We start from the raw sequence: 18175 nt of genomic DNA, 5'->3' as shown, positions 1-18175 counted from the left end.
GGCGTGCTGATGAGGAGGGGAGTGTCGTTGAAGCTGAAGGGAAAGGTGTATGCTGCATGTGTGAGAAGTGTTATGATTTATGGGAGCGAGACATGGGTCATGAATGTAGAGCAGCAACGAAAGCTGGAAAGGGTGGAAACGCGAATGGTTCGGTGGATGTGTGGAGTATCGTTGAGAGAGAGGAAGACAAATGATGAATTGCGAAAAATGATGGGAAGAGAGCCTGTGATTGATGCTGTGAAGAGGAACAGGTTGAGATGGTTTGGTCATGTGTTGAGGAAGGATGAAAGTGAATGGTTGAGAAGAGTGATGGAAATGAATGTAGAAGGAAGTGGAGGACGGGGAAGACCGAGAAAGACTTGGCTAAAGATGGTGGAAGAAGAAATGCGGGCAAGGGGGTTAACAAGGAGAGATGCAGAAAATAGGGCAAAATGGAGAAGATTGTCATGGGGATCGCAAGGCTAACCCCCGCTCTAGCAGGGAAAATGGCCTTAAAATGCATGTTGTGTTGTTGTATCCACTCACACCCACTCCCTGGATTTCAGCAGAGCACACATGGTCCACCATCAACCCCCTTCTGGGTGAAACCCCCAAAATTCAGAATCACTGCTCACCTCCACATATTCGTTCGTTTTCTCACACCGGGGTGAAACCAACATCCACAATCTCTTCATTCTCCGTCATAGGTCTTCAAGACAAATCTCATATCATCCCCCATCCAAAACAATGTTCTTTCAACCACAATCAAATACACCAAGCTCCAAGCCCTCCTCTTTCCAAGTTTCCAATTTATTCTTCTGGAGAGTTGGCTTCTGTATCCATCTTGACACCACATGCCCTCATTTCCACCCCTCCTCCCCCCCTCAATTTCCCAAGTCTCCCTTGATTTTGTTCCTTAACCCTGCTGTTGGTGCTTCCCCTCTCTTTCTACTGTTCCTTTTGTTCTGTTATATCCTGATCCATCCGATGTTCTAGCTTCATGAGCCTCGATTTTGTATAATAACTTTTTTTTACGTTATCTTGATCAAATCTAGAAGAAGCCCTTTTGAGAAGTACCAACTTACAGACGGTACGAGAAGCTGTCGAACTTCTGCAACAGCACGGGCAAGCCGTATGTCTGCACGGTTTCTGGTATCTTCCACAGAGACGAGCACATGGAGGTCCTCATTAAGATGCTCCCAGTTTGGCTTGCCACGGTTTTGCTCCTCCTGATGGATGTGCGTTAAAAAAATAAGAATAAAAAAATGGGGGAGGGAACAAAATGATACGCATTCAAAACTGCATGAACAGCAATACAAATGGAAGAGAACAGACGAGCTAGTGAAAGCAGGCCAGAAGACCAACCTTTTTCTTGTCCCTCATCGAACCCCGCCCTCGCACCATGATTTTACAGCCAGTCTCAGTTTCAAGCTGCTTGGCCGTGAGTCCTCTCGGCCCGAGGATTCGACCGACAAAGTTGAACTGTACAAAGGAAATGGGTGGGGCTTCAGAACAATATGCCCCAGGAGGTCCAAATTCAAGATTGTAAAATTGTATTGCCTTTGGGAGTTTTTCCATTCAGAAAAAAGTGCTGTTACACATTCAACTCGTGTGCATGTGCGAAATTATCACCAAAACAATGCATCATAACTGACATGCAATGCACTTCACAATTGTTTTTGAAGTTAGAGGTGGTTAAAGTCTAATCCACTGAAATGCAACGCTGTGTACAAGATCTTCTTCCAAGAAACATTCTGGAGCAGCTCCTTCCACCAGCACAAGTTCCCCAAATTACTAACAATCCTAATCAGAATAGTGATCCAAAAATATGCAGTCTTCACACGAGAGCGGAAATTATATCAGCGATGGGATAGGCTAATTGTGCAACAAAGGCTTTGTCCAGTGTTGCATCTGCAATCAGTTCAACCTTTAAGAGGAGCAAATAAACCTTTACTTCTTGTACATTTACAATATTGTACATTCACTGCGTCAAGAACGATTAAGATGTAATGATCCCACTTAAAAATTTCCCAAGATAGTTGCATCACCAAAAAGAATGTTCACACTTTGACCTGTGCTGCATATTTAAAAAGTATTTAATTCCATGACCAATCAAAACTAAAACATCTCATGAAGTGATTATTATGCACGCTGTTCCATCCACAGCAAGGATACGAGATGAATAATCAATCAAAATCTCTCAAGCGAATTTATGTTCACGCCAAACTGACATGTACTTAACTCCGCTACTCTTCACCCAGGTCCGATCTCTATTTGAATGTATCACGTTTGACATTTCACCGGTTAGCTCAAACTTTCAATTCTCAAAGGGACGTTCTGTACGAGATGTCAGACATGATAAAGTGATGCAAATTGAACAGTCCACCATTTTCCCCTGAAATGAGGTTGTGGACCGAGTAACGTACATCAGGAAACTCCTTGACTGGCACGAAAAGTTTTTCCTGCAAGCTCACCCCCGGGCCCTGAGGACAGAAAGCAAAGCATGACAGTAAATTGCAACATACACAGGCATGTTTTATCAACAGGGTCGAGAGAATGTCGGAGAGGGTTTGTGACATTTATTCTGTGAAGTTTTCGGGACTTCACAGAAACGCGGGACCTTATATAGACAGGTGTGTGCCTTTCCAAATAATGTCCAATCAATTGAATTTACCACAGGTGGACTCCAATCAAGGTGTAGAAACATCTCAAAGATGATCAAGAGAAATGGGAGGCACCTGAGCTAAATTACAAGTGTCATAGCAAAGGGTCTGAATACTTATGTAAATGTGATATTTCAGTTTTTTCTTTTTAATAAATTTGCAAAACTTTCTGAAATCCTGTTTTCTCTTTGTCATTATGGGGTATTGAGTGTAGATTGATGAGGGAAAAAATGAATTTAAACGATTTAAGCATAAGGCTGCAACATACTGTTGCGAATATGGAATTTGGCCTCCATATCCGCTTGTAAATATTCCCCTATTTCCCCAATACTCCCCAACTATCCCCAATCCCCCATTCCCTAGTCCCATTGTCTGTAAACAACACTCTGTAGAACCGACCTTCCCCTTTTTCCCCCATTAAATGTCGTGCCCAGGTCCACCGCATCTCACGTAGACAACTATAGGACATCTTGCTAGTTATTCTTAGTCTATGTCAGTTAAGGACTCGTTTCCATTAATTATGACTCTTCGTTGCACCAGAATGTGATTATATGGCACCAGTAGTGAGTTTAGGACCTTCCCAAGCCTCCTCCCGTCTTCTTCCCCAAACAACAACAACAACAACTACAACTACAACTACAACAACAATTACAACAACAACGACGCTGCGCGGGGGGAGTGTGCGTCCTCCCACCAGCTCGGTTAGCCGCCATGACCATGCGCTCCACGGGGTTACCACGAAGGGGCTGGCTGTCAGCTCCTCGTCAAGGGCGGAGCCTGGTAAACCCCCCGCACGCACCCAATGAGAAGCAACGTGCCGATTCCACGAGGCGGAGCTAACGAGCCGAGGGCGTGTCACTCCCCGCCGGATATACGAAGCGACTCACCGGATGTGAGGTGAGATGCGCCCCCAGCTTGAAGAAGAGCAAGACACTACCTCGAGCGCTGTGAGACCTCCCGCATCTCTGGACCGGACCGAGTCGATTCTGTCCCTGAGCCCAGGTGCACCTGGAGCCATCGATCCTGCCTTTCCTAGCCATCAATCCCCGTGTGAGTCAGCCTTTTGTCCCGTTTATCTGTCGTCTGTTGGGGTTAATATAAGATTGTGTCTAAGTGCTTGTCTTTCTATGCTGTACCTCTCGTCCCTGTAATCTGACCTTCCGAACGAATATAATCTCCTCCGGAGGTCTTGAGAACCGTATCCATGGTGTCGTGTCATTTTAATCCCAGCCGTGTGTCTTTTCCTTCATTGACCTAGCGTAGCGCGATTAGTCAACGTTCGGGTATAATCGGGTAACTTGTGCAGACGTGGTCATACCAAACCGCTCGGTAAATAACATCTAAGCCACGTCTGTAACAATACGATACGATACGATAAACGATTTGAAGACAAATGATGAATTGCTGCATTGATGAATTGATTGAATTGATGAATTGATGAATTGATTGAATTGATTGAATTGAAATGATTGAATGATTGAATTGAAATGATTGAATTGATTGATTGAATTGATGAAGGCTGCAACATACGACATACGATACGACTGCAACATACGATACGATACGATAAACGATTTGAAGACAAATGATGAATTGCGAAAGATGATGGGAATATTGCCTGTGATTGATGCTGTGAAGAGGAACAGGTTGAGATGGTTTGGTCATGTATTGAGGAAGGATGAAAGTGACTGGTTGAGAAGAGTGATGGAAGTTAATGTAGAAGGAAGTAGAGGACAGGGAAGACCGAGAAAGACTTGGCTAAAGATGGTGGAAGAAGAAATGCGGGCAAGGGGGTTAACAAGGAGAGATGCAGAAAATAGGGAAAAACGGAGAAGATTGTCATGGGGACCGCAAGGCTAACCCCCGCTCTAGCAGGGAACATGGCCTTAAAATGCATGTTGTTGTTGCTGCAACATAACAAAATGTGAAAAAAGTGAAGGGGTCTGAATACTTTCTGAATGCACTGTATATATGTGTGTGTGTGTATATATATATATATATATATATCTCCCCTCCCCCTCCACATCCTCTCCCTCCCCATTCCCGTCCCCACCTCCCCTTTCTAGCAGCAACAGCCTTGACGATTAATTGGTTCTTCAGCAAAGCCACGGGCACAAATAACTTCGTACCACGGCAGGTTGCTAGCCAACCGCGAACATCACTTGGTCCACTGCATGGTCCCAGGGTTCTCTGTCTAAAACAAACACAAACAAGCACACACACACACACACACACACACACACACACACACACACACACACACACACACACACACACACACACACACACACACACACACACACACACACACACACACACACACACACACACACACACACACACACACACACACACACACACACACACACACACACAAACACACCCTTTGGGCATGTGGGGGGAGGGAGCGTTTGACAGCGACCCCCACCCCCACCCAATTTTGTGGGGGAGGGGGGGGGGGGAGAGAAGGGAAGGAGGCCAAATTTACCCGTGCAAAGAGTGGTTTAACCTCAGAATTGCCTTGCAATACCCTCTGGCACCACCACCAGGTGGCACTACACGTAATACATTTACATAAATAATTTATGCCCCCCCTCTCCCGCCTCCTGCATGAGGCCGCAGCTGCACGGCCTGCCTATGTTACCTCCCAAACAAAGGTGTATTTGTAACCCAAGTTTGGAGATTGCAACTTAAAAGATGTGACCATGTATAAGGAACAAAGGCAGACAGACAGAGAGAGAGAGACAATGGCATTTATATATAGATATACATGGTCTTCTTTTCAAACTAAATTTGCCCTGAAATGTTAATCAAGCCCTGCATACAGTTTAATGCCTGAAATGAACATACATTTAGGTGCTTTGTTGTTTGACTCATGCAACATCTCCAAGTTAATAAGTATTGCACGGGATTACATTCAAATTAATTAACCAGACACGATGACAAAGTTCCTCCTTTAACCCCTCTATCCTGCTCCCCCCCCCCCCCCCCCCCCCCTCCAAAGAGGCAAATTAAAAAGGTACTTGTGAAGTTTATGACTAAATTGGACACTCAAACAAGTTAGAGTTTGAAGCCCTTGTGTGGGAAGTAGTGAGGATTACTGAGTTGCAGTCACGTGACACCCACGATTGCAGCGCACATTGTAAATGCTGTTTGAATGGTGGCACAGGGTCTCATTTCCAAAACCGAGCAGCACATCCAATGGTTTAAAAAATAATTAAAATCCAGAGAATTCACATCGGGCTTTGCAACATTCCACTCGGTATAACACAAGTGATTTGCAAGTCTATTCCGTTATTTTACCAGTGTGGCAGCTACATTCAAATGTAAGGTGTGCACAGAGGGAGCTGCAGATGGAGGAAATGTTGAGTTGGATCTTGGAGACGGCGTGAAGCTGGAAGGTGTGAAAACATTTTGCTACCTCGGAGACATGCTGAATGGAGAAGGTGGATCAGACTCGGCAACGGTTGCTGGAGTGAGATGTGCATGGAAGAAGTTTCGGGAACTGAGTGGCGTGCTGTTGAGGAGGAGAGTGTCGCTGAAGCTGAAGGGAAAGGTGTATGCTGCATGTGTGAGAAGTGTTATGATTTATGGGAGCGAGACATGGGTAATGAACGAAGAGCAGCAATGAAGGCTGGAAAGGGTGGAAATGCGAATGGTTCGATGGATGTGCGGAGTATCGTTGAGAGAGAGGAAGACAAATGATGAATTGCGAGATGATGGGATTAGAGCCTGTGATTGATGCTGTGAAGAGGAACAGGTTGAGATGGTTTGGTCATGTGTTGAGGAAGGATGAAAGTGACTGGTTGAGAAGAGTGATGGAAATGAATGTAGAAGGAAGTAGAGGACGGGGAAGACCGAGAAAGACTTGGCTAAAGATGGTGGAAGAAGAAATGCGGGCAAGGGGGTTAACAAGGGGAGATGCAGAAAATAGGGCAAAATGGAGAAGATTGTCATGGGGACCGCAAGGCTAACCCCCGCTCTAGCAGGGAAAATGGCCTTAAAATGCACGTTGTTGTTGTGTTGTTGTACCTGAGCATCAGGAAGAGCCATTTCACAATTCCCAATGCCCGTTCCCACACTCAGCGTATCTTGGTACATGGTTCGACGCACCCGGGTGATCTCTAGGAAGGGGAGTACGGGCACAAGAACACAACGCGTGTCAATGTATTTGGATGCACGGTACTTTGGGTAAACCACGTTCTAGGAGAGAAGCTCGTTAATAAAAAAATATAAAATTATAAATACAAATTGTATCGTTTTTAGTCATTGATGGAATTTTCGCAGAAATACATCAGCGGATGCGGCTTTTAGAATTGAGGCTTTTGGTTCGACAAATTGCTCCTTGTAAAATACTTGCCAAGTAATAAAATGCACATTAATTTAAAAAGTAAATAAATACAAAGCAATACTTGAGGGGGAAGGAGGGAGAGATGGGAAATGTACAACAGAAGCATCACCACCCTCACCAATCAATCATGATCCATACTATTTTTTTTGTATACAAAGTCAAGGCTCGTGTAAGAACTAACACATCAAACACATAAAACCATAAACAGAAACATAAAACATATGATAAAGGGAGTGGGAGACAAGGGGGAGAGAGGGAAACACAACAGGAGAGAACGGACATTGGGAAATCTGTGGAAGGGAAAGGGCTGGGGTGGTGGAGGGCCAGGGGGGGGGGGAGGTGAACAAGGTATAAAATCAAATGGACACTACAAAGACTTTCAGGAAAGAAGTTGGAGATTGAAGGAGATGGATTTGGAGTGTATCAACGGGGGTAGAAAAGATCAAGGCTTTGGGTGGGGGAAGATAAGAGACGGCGGTGAACAGGTGTTTTAAAGACCTGGAGGGAGGAGAGGGATTGAAGAGAGTGTGGGAGATTGTTCCAGAGGTGGAAGAAAAGAGGAATGAAGGAGTGAAGGTGAGCAGAGAGTCTTGATTTTGGCGGTTTCACCAGAAGAGGGTTGCAGGCAGATCTTGTGCGTCCTGAAGGAATATTTAGGGGACAGAGCACAGATAGAGCAGGTGGAACTAGGCCGGAAAGGAGTCGGTAGAAGAGAGAAAGACCACCAACCTGCCTGCGGTGAATGAGTGAGTGAAAGACCCTCAGAATCAGCTTCACCGGGACATTCCAATGATTGTGAAAGGTTTGGTTTCAACAGCATGAAACCGAGCTACGTGTGAGGCAGGAGCACCGGCCCAGAGGGGAGAGCAGTATTCCATTGAGCTGCAGATGAAAGCCTTGTATGTGGTGAGGAGCTCAGGTGTGCCAAGGAAGGACTTCGCACGACGGAGGATGCCCAGTCGGCGACTGGCTTTGGAGGCCAGCTTGGAAATGTGGTTTTCCCAAGAAAGATCAAGGCAGATAGTGAGACCCAAAAGCTTGAGTGACAGAACTTCTTGGAGAGGATTGTTGAGAAAGTCGATGGGAGGGTTGTCCAGTCAGTCTTTGCGGAGAGACATAGTGAGAGCGTGAGATTTGTCAGGATTGAAAGACATGTTCCACTTGTCATCAATCACCACACTTACTAATCAATCACCACCCATACTTATCAATCACGACCCATACCAATCACGACCCAAACTAATCAATCACGACACATACTAATCAATCACGACCCATACTAATCAATCACGACCCATACGAATCAATCACCACACTGACGAATCAATCACCACCCATACAGATCAATCACGACCCATACTAATCAATCACGACACATACAAATCAATCACGACCCATACTAATCAATCACGACCCATACTAATCAATCACGACCCATACTAATCAATCACGACCCATACTAATCAATCACGACCCATACTAATCAATCAGGACCCATACTAATCAATCACGACACATACCAATCAATCACGACCCATACCAATCAATCACGACCCATACCAATCAATCACGACCCATACCAATCAATCACGACCCATACCAATCAATCACGACCCATACCAATCAATCACGACCCACACCAATCAATCACGACCCACACCAATCAATCACGACCCATACCAATCAATCACGACCCATACCAATCAATCACGACCCATACCAATCAATCACGACCCATACCAATCAATCACGACCCATACCAATCAATCACGACCCATACCAATCAATCACGACCCATACCAATCAATCACGACCCATACCAATCAATCACGACCCATACCAATCAATCACGACCCATACTAATCAATCACGACCCATACTAATCAATCACGACCCATACTAATCAATCACGACCCATACTAATCAATCACGACCCATACTAATCAATCACGACCCATACTAATCAATCACGACCCATACTAATCAATCACGACCCATACTAATCAATCACGACCCATACTAATCAATCACGACCCATACTAATCAATCACGACCCATACTAATCAATCACGACCCATACTAATCAATCACGACCCATACTAATCAATCACGACCCATACTAATCAATCACGACCCATACTAATCAATCACAACCCATACTAATCAATCACGACCCATACTAATCAATCACGACCCATACTAATCAATCACAACCCATACTAATCAATCACTTCCCATACTAATCAATCACTTCCTACACTAAATCAATCATGACCCATACTAATCAATCACTATCTACTTCTACACAAATCAATCACTACCCATATTAATCATTCACTACCCATACCAATCATTCACTACCCATACCAATCATTCACTACCCATAGCAATCATTCACTACCCATACCAATCATTCACTACCCATACCAATCATTCACTACCCATACCAATCATTCACTACCCATACCAATCATTCACTACCCATACCAATCATTCACAACCCATACCAGTCATTCGTTACCCATACCAATCATTCACAACCCATACCAATCATTCGCTGCCCATACAAATCATTCGCTCCCCATACCAATCATTCGCTACCCATACCAATCATTCACAACCCATACCAATCATTCGTTACCCATACCAATCATTCACAACCCATACCAGTCATTCGTTACCCATACCAATCATTCACAACCCATACCAGTCATTCGTTACCCATACCAATCATTCACAACCCATACCAGTCATTCGTTACCCATACCAATCATTCACAACCCATACCAGTCATTCGTTACCCATACCAATCATTCACAACCCATACCAGTCATTCGTTACCCATACCAATCATTCGTTACCCATACCAATCATTCACAACCCATACCAGTCATTCGTTACCCATACCAATCATTCACAACTTATACCAGTCATTCACTACGCCTACTAATCATTCATTAACCATACTAATCATTCACTACCCATACCAATCAATCACTACCGGTACTAATCAATTATCACTTTCCTGAACCCAATAGCCAGCTTCGCTGCAATGCAAGCCTCCCACAAGCTATTGGGACAAACCTAAAGATAGGAACGGAATGTGCTCTGCCTGTTCTACACTCATCGACCCCCACCCCCTTTTTGACACTTTTACCCTTCCTACATTCCACTCTGAAGGTTAATTCAGCATGGAGATGGAGCACACGTGTGGGTCCAAGGACACATGGATTGAGAAAGTTTTCAAATCTATCTTTAGCCTTGACCAGCAGATCAGTGGGGATGTTGAAGGGGGCAGTGGGCTAAAAGGAAGAGAGTACCCTACAATATTAGGTCCCCTCGTAGTTGTGCAACAAACAATGATTACAACAATGGCCCCAATTAATCCCACGTCTGGTGGGGTGTGCAGCACAACCTTTTACCCTCCACATTACCAAACTCTCTAATCCCTCTCCACTCCAGCAAACTCTCCACACGACCAAACTCTCTCATCCCTCTCTCCTCATGACCAAACTCTCTCATCCCTCTCTCCACACGACCAAACTCTCTCATCCCTCTCTCCACACGACCAAACTCTCTCATCCCTCTCTCCACACGACCAAACTCTCTAATCCCTCTCCACTCCAGCAAACTCTCTCCACATGACCAAACTCTCTCATCCCTCTATCCTCATGACCAAACTCTCTCATCCCTCTCTCCACACGACCAAACTCTCTCATCCCTCTCTCCACACGACCAAACTCTCATCCCTCTCTCCACACGACCAAACTCTCTCATCCCTCTCTCCACACGACCAAACTCTCTCATCCCTCTCTCTCCACATGACCAAACTTTCTCATCCCTCTCTCCTCATGACCAAACTCTCTCATCCCTCTCTCCACACGACCAAACTCTCTCATCCCTCTCTCCACACGACCAAACTCTCTCATCCCTCTCTCCACACGACCAAACTCTCTCATCCCTCTCTCCACACGACCAAACTCTCTCATCCCTCTCTCCACACGACCAAACTCTCATCCCTCTCTCCTCATGACCAAACTCTCTCATCCCTCTCTCCACACGACCAAACTCTCTCATCCCTCTCTCTCTCCTCATGACCAAACTCTCTAATCCCTCTCCACTCCAGCAAACTCTCTCCACACGACCAAACTCTCTCATCCCTCTCTCCACACTACCAAACTCTCATCCCTCTCCAAACACTAGCAAACTCTCACATCCCACTCTCCACACTACCAAACTCTCATCCCTCTCCTCACACAACCAAACTCTCTAATCCCTCTCTCCACACGACCAAGCAATCTAATCCCTCTCTCCACACCACCAAAGTCGAATCCCTCTCTCCAAACTACCAAACGCTGTAATCCCTCTCTCCAAACTACCAAACGCTGTAATCCCTCTCTCCAAACTATGAAACTCGAATCCCTCTCTCCACATGACCAAACTCTCTCACCCCTCTCTGCACCACCAAACTCTCTCATCCCTCTCTGCACCACCAAACTCTCTAATCCCTCTCCACACTACCAAACTCTCTAATCCCTCTCTCCACACTACCAAACTCTCTAATCCCTCTCTCCACACTACCAAACTCTCTAATCCCTCTCCACACTACCAAACTCTCTAATCCCTCTCTCCAAACTACCACTCTAATCCCTCTCTCTGCACTACCAAACTCTCTAATCCCTCTCTCTGCACTACCAAACTCTCTAATCCCTCTCCACACTACCAAACTCTCTAATCCCTCTCTGCAAAACTACCAAACTCTCTAATCCCTCTCTCCACACTACCAAACTCTCTAATCCCTCTCTCCACATTACCAAACTCTCTAATCCCTCTCCAAAACTACCAAACCCTCTAATCCATCTCTCAACACGAGCAAACTCTCGAATCCCTCTCCACACGACCAAACTATAATCCCTCTCCACACGACCAAACTATAATCCCTCTCCACACCACCAAGCTCTCTAATCCTTTCTCCAAACTATCAAACTCTCATCCCTCTCTCCACACTACCAAACTCTAATCCCTGTCTCCAAACTACCAAACTCTAATCCCTCTCTCCAAACTACGAAACTCTAATCACTCTGTCCAAACTACCAAACTCTAATGACTAATCCCTGTCTCCAAACGACCAAACTCTAATCCCTGTCTCCAAACGACCAAATTCTAATCCCTGTCTCCAAACTACCAAACTCTAATCCCTCTATCCAAACTACCAAACTCTAATCCCTCTCTCCAAACTACCAAACTCTAATCCCTCTCTCCAAACTACCAAACTCTAATCCCTCTCTCCAAACTACCAAACTCTAATCCCCGTCTCCAAACTACCAAACTCTAATCCCTCTCTCCACACTACCAAACTCTCTAATCCCTCTCTCCAAAACTACCAAACTCTCTAATCCCTCTCCAAAACTACCAAACTCTCTAATCCCTCTCTCCAAAACTACCAAACTCTCTAATCCCTCTCCAAAACTACTAAACTCTCTAATCCCTCTCTCCACACTATCAAACTCTCGAATCCCTCTCTCAACACGATCAAACTCTCGAATCCCTCTCTACACACGACCAAACTATAATCCCTCTCCACACGACCAAACTATAATCCCTCTCCACACCACCAAGCTCTCTAATCCTATCTCCAAACTACCAAACTCTCATCCATCTCTCCACATTACCAAACTCTCTAATCCCTCTCTCCATACTACCAAACTCTCTAATCCCTCTCTCTGCACTACCAAACTCTCTAATCCCTCTCTCTGCACTACCAAACTCTCTAATCCCTCTCTCTGCACTACCAAACTCTCTAATCCCTCTCTCTGCACTACCAAACTCTCTAATCCCTCTCCACACGACCAAACTCTTTAATCCCTCTCTCCACACTACCAAACTCTCTAATCCCTCTCTCTGCACTACCAAACTCTCTAATCCCTCTCTCCAAACTACCAAACTCTCTAATCCCTCTCTCTGCACGACCAAACTCTCTAATCCCTCTCTCTGCACTACCAAACTCTCCAATCCCGCTCTGCACTACCAAACTCTCTAATTCCTCTCCACACTACCAAACTCTCTAATCCCTATCTCCACACTACCAAACTCTCCAATCCCTCTCCAAAACTACCAAACCCTCTAATCCATCTCTCAACACGAGCAAACTCTCGAATCCCTCTCCACACGACCAAACTATAATCCCTCTCTCCACACTACCAAACTATAATCCCTCTCTCCATCCTACCAAACTCTAATCCCTCTCTCCAAACTACCAAACTCTAATCCCTCTCTCCAAACTACCAAACTCTAATCCCTCTCTCCACACAACCAAACTCTCTAATCCCTCTCTCCACACTACCAAACCCTCTAATCCCTCTCTCCACACTGCCAAACTCTCAAATCCCTCTCTCCACACTGCCAAACTCTCTCATCCCTCTCTCCACACTGCCAAACTCTCTCATCCCTCTCTCCACACAACCAAACTCTCTCATCCCTCTCTCCACACTGCCAAACTCTCTCATCCCTCTCTCCACACAACCAAACTCTCTCATCCCTCTCTCCACACAACCAAACTCTCTCATCCCTCTCTCCACACAACCAAATTCTCTAATCCCTCTCTCCAAACTACCAAAATCTAATCCCTCTCCACACAACCAAACTCTCTCATCCCTCTCTCCAAACTACCAAACTCTCTCATCCCTCTCTCCACACAACCAAACTCTCTCATCCCTCTCTCCACACTGCCAAACTCTCTCTCATCCCTCTCTCCACACTGCCAAACTCTCTCATCCCTCTCTCCACACTGCCAAACTCTCTCATCCCTCTCTCCACACTGCCAAACTCTCTCATCCCTCTCTCCACACTGCCAAACTCTCTCATCCCTCTCTCCAAACTACCAAACTCTCTCATCCCTCTTTCCACACTACCAAACCCTAATCCCTCTCTCCAAACTACCAAACTCTCATCCCTCTCTCCAAACTACCAAACTCTCTCATCCCTCTCTCCAAACTACCAAACCCTAATCCCTCTCTCCTCACAACCAAACTCTCATCCCTCTCTCCACACGACCAAACTCTCTCATCCCTCTCTCTCCTCATGACCAAACTCTCTCATCCCTCTCTCCACACGACCAAACTCTCTCATCCCTCTCTCCTCGTGACCAAACTCTCTCCACACGACCAAACTCTCTCATCCCTCTCTCCTCATGACCAAACTCTCTCATCCCTCTCTCCACACTACCAAACTCTCTAATCCCTCTCCACACTGCCAAACTCTCTCATCCCTCTCTCCACACTACCAAACTATCTCATCCCTCTCTCCACACTACCAAACTCTCTCATCCCTCTCTCCACACTACCAAACTCTCTCATCCCTCTCTCCACACTGCCAAACTCTCTCATCCCTCTCTGCAAACTACCAAACTCTCATCCCTCTCTCCACACTACCAAACTATCTCATCCCTCTCTCCACACTACCAAACTCTCTCATCCCTCTCTCCACACTACCAAACTCTCTCATCCCTCTCTCCACACTACCAAACTCTCTAATCCCTCTCCACACTGCCAAACTCCCTCATCCCTCTCTCCACACTACCAAACTATCTCATCCCTCTCTCCACACTGCCAAACTCTCTCATCCCTCTCTCCAAACTACCAAACTCTCTCATCCCTCTCTCCACACTACCAAACCCTAATCCCTCTCTCCACACGACCAAACTCTCTCATCCCTCTCTCTTCATGACCAAACTCTCTCATCCCTCTCTCCACACTACCAAACTCTCTAATCCCTCTCTCCACACTGCCAAACTCTCTCATCCCTCCCTCCACACTACCAAACTCTCTCATCCCTCTCTCCACACTACCAAACTCTCTCATCCCTCTCTCCACACTGCCAAACTCTCTCATCCCTCTCTCCACACTGCCAAACTCTCTCATCCCTCTCTGCAAACTACCAAACTCTCATCCCTCTCTGCAAACTACCAAACTCTCATCCCTCTCTCCACACTACCAAACTCCCTCATCCCTCTCTCCACACTACCAAACTCTCATCCCTCTCTCCACACTGCCAAACTCTCTCATCCCTCTCTCCACACTACCAAACTCTCTAATCCCTCTCTCCACACTACCAAACTCTCATCCCTCTCTCCACAGAACCAAACTCTAATCCCTCTCTCCTCATAACCAAACTCTCATCCCTCTCTCCTCACGACCAAACTCTCATCCCTCTGTCCAAACTACCAAACTCTCATCCCTCTGTCCAAACTACCAAACTCTAATGACTAATCCGTCTCCAAACTACCAAACTATTATGACTAATCCCTGTCTCCAAACTACCAAACTCGAATGACTAATCCCTGTCTCCAAACTACCAAACTCTAATGACTAATCCCTGTCTCCAAACTACCAAACTCTAATGACTAATCCCTGTCTCCAAACTACCAAACTCTAATGACTAATCCCTCTCTGCAAACGACCAAACTCTAATCCCTCTCTCCAAACTCTAATCCCTCTCTCCAAACTCTAATCCCTCTCTCCAAACTACTAAACTCGGTAATCCCTCTCTGCACACCACCAAACTCGCTAATCCCTCTCTCCACACTACCAAACTCTCTCATCCCTCTCTCCACACTACCAAACTGTCTAATCCCTCTCTCCACACTACCAAACTCGCTAATCCCTCTCTCCACACTACCAATACCTCTAATCCCCCTCTCCACACCACCAAACTCGGTAATCCCTCTCTCCACACGACCAAACTCTCTAATCCCTCTCTCCACACTACCAAACCCTCTAATCCCTCTCTCCACACTGCCAAACTCTCTCATCCCTCTCTCCACACTACCAAACTCTAATCCCTCTCTCCACACTACCAAACTCTAATCCCTCTCTCCACACTGCCAAACTCTCTCATCCCTCTCTCCACACTACCAAACTCTAATCCCTCTCTCCAAACTCTCATCCATCTCTCCACAGAACCAAACTCTAATCCCTCTCTCCTCATGACCAAACTCTCATCCCTCTCTCCACAGAACCAAACTCTAATCCCTCTCTCCACACTACCAAACTCTCATCCCTCTGTCCAAACTACCAAACTCTAATGACTAATCCCTGTCTCCAAACTACTAAACTCTAATCCCTCTCCAAACACTACAAAACTCTAATGACTAATCCCCGTCTCCAAACTACCAAACTCTAATGACTAATCCCTGTCTCCAAACTACCAAACTCTAATGACTAATCCCTGTCTCCAAACTACCAAACTCTCATTCATCTCCAAACACTACCAAACTCTCTCATCCCTCTCTCCAAACTACTAAACTCTAATCCCTCTCTCCACACTACCAAACTCTCTAATCCCTCTCTCCACACTACCAAACTCTCTAATCCCTCTCTGCACCACCAAACTCTCTAATCCCTCTCTGCACCACCAACCTCTCTAATCCCTCTCTGCCCCACCAACCTCTCTAATCCCTCTCTGCACCACCAACCTCTCTAATCCCTCCCTCCATTTTCTGCCCAGTGTCGAAATCCAGTTACTGTTACAAAACTTTTTTCAACTCTTCAACCCCGAAACGACTTCATGTTTTGTAAATAAACTTAAGGCTAAGCCATCGCCACGCCATGGCGTGTCCTTCCTGACCGTGTCCGACCTGAGGCGGCTCACCTTGGTCCAGAAGCCTCTCCAAGTGCGAGAAAGCTCCCCCGAGGCTGGGCAGGGCGGCCAGCACCCTCTTGTCTCGGAGAAGCTGCATCAGGTATTCGGGACCCATTGCGGGCCTTTCCCTGTCGACATTACCGTTCCCTCCCGCGGCTATTCGGACTCCAGGTTCTTCCACGGACGACATGGCCAAAAGTAATGAACGTGAAAATAATTAAAATAAATAAATCAAATAAAACCGCAACAGCAAACCTGCTTGGGTCGCACGAAAACAACCGCCGCTACCGACTACTTTTACTTTCACCAACCCTGACACACCAGGACTCGCTTGCGCCCGTTTATAAATGGAAACTACCTCAGGAATCAGGCCCCACAACTTTCCTCTTTACTTTTAATTTCGCAACTCTCGCGATACTTCAACAATTAGTCAGAAATTGGTCTTTAGCCAAAGTTTATTAACGTATCGTCTATAAAAACAACTTCTCGCGTCTTTATTACAATTCCCAAAAAGCGCGCAATGCGACGACTTTATATTTTACCTCAGTTAAAATGTCTCACGAACGAACGACAAAGTTTCCTTTTTTCCCGCCCCTCACGGTTACACAAGCCGCCGAAGTTTACCAACGAACCGCGTCTCCTCAAACACCCCGACGGAGCTCAAATAAGTCTCACAACGACGGTAGGACAACTGGACCACCGCTTCGATCAAATTTTAAAGTTAACTTCTCCACAACATCACCCCTCCTCACTCAAAATGGAAAAAAAAAACTTTTTAGAACCTCTGCGCATGCGCGACGTGCAAAGAATTCATGGTCTTCTTCTTCTACTCTGACGTGTTGCCTTACATTACAAGGAATGTTGACGCAGAAAGACGCTATGACGATGTATATTTTATCAAACGCTCCCTCCATCATTACCAACATATGGTTGTTTTTTCCGTGCCTTTTTAGATGTTCAAGTAGCAGCAGGTACCATTTTGAATGGTTTGGTTTTGAATTGTCCAGGGTTCGAACCTCCGATCTCCTTCCGAGACTAAGATCGGACCTTCTAACCGCATTAACCACACGGACACCACACCCGGCACCACCAAAGTGAACGAATCTCTCCCACTAATTTGATCATATGGATATGATATACTATAAATATATGTTAATTAATTATTTGATGGACATTGTGGCTAATGGGGGCTACATACACACAGGTAGCACGATGACCTTTGACCTGTCCACTCTGGCTATCTAAACCGCTCCATTTGTTCAGGGTTCCAGAGTAAAGATGGTTGTTCCGTTTGCTTAATGCGAACATTCTTTGGACGTTAAAGATCCCACTGTAGTGCGGTGCTATGCGCACGACTTGTCTTGCCAATAAAGGAAGCAACAACGTATGTCATCAAAAGCGTCTTTATTCCAAGTATCAAACTATTGCACTGCCGTGCTCGGGGTCGGGGCTGTGAGCCCCGTGTATATCCCGAGGCCACGCCTACCCCTCGGGCGTGGCCGACACCCTCCTGGTGCACGGAATGATGTCATCGCGCCAGCGA

The 18175-nt window shown here is 45.9% G+C and overlaps 1 protein-coding gene across 4 annotated transcripts in view; it reads right to left on the bottom strand.

Moving 5' to 3' along the window:
* The window catches only part of LOC137438526 (KH domain-containing RNA-binding protein QKI), a 30581-nt gene extending 13157 nt beyond the window's left edge, over positions 1–17424 (bottom strand). For all 4 annotated transcript variants that reach the window (XR_013621143.1, XM_068133644.2, XM_078766960.1 and 1 more), the window contains exons 1-5: positions 16642–17424; positions 6675–6766; positions 2406–2462; positions 1345–1461; positions 1065–1208 (exon numbers count right to left, since the gene is read on the bottom strand). Coding sequence is in view for 3 of the 4 variants with exons in the window: in XM_068133644.2 (XP_067989745.2) it covers positions 1065–1208; positions 1345–1461; positions 2406–2462; positions 6675–6766; positions 16642–16822 (591 nt within the window). In the remaining variant the exon portion in view is untranslated. The remainder of the gene's footprint in view (positions 1–1064; positions 1209–1344; positions 1462–2405; positions 2463–6674; positions 6767–16641) is intronic.
* Between the last annotated feature and the right edge of the window lie 751 nt (positions 17425–18175).

Source organism: Myxine glutinosa, chromosome 13 (assembly GCF_964187855.1).
Source record: "Myxine glutinosa chromosome 13, kmMyxGlut1.1, whole genome shotgun sequence".
In the NCBI taxonomy this organism is placed as follows: domain Eukaryota; kingdom Metazoa; phylum Chordata; class Myxini; order Myxiniformes; family Myxinidae; genus Myxine; species Myxine glutinosa.
This window is presented reverse-complemented; position numbering and strand designations above follow the sequence as displayed.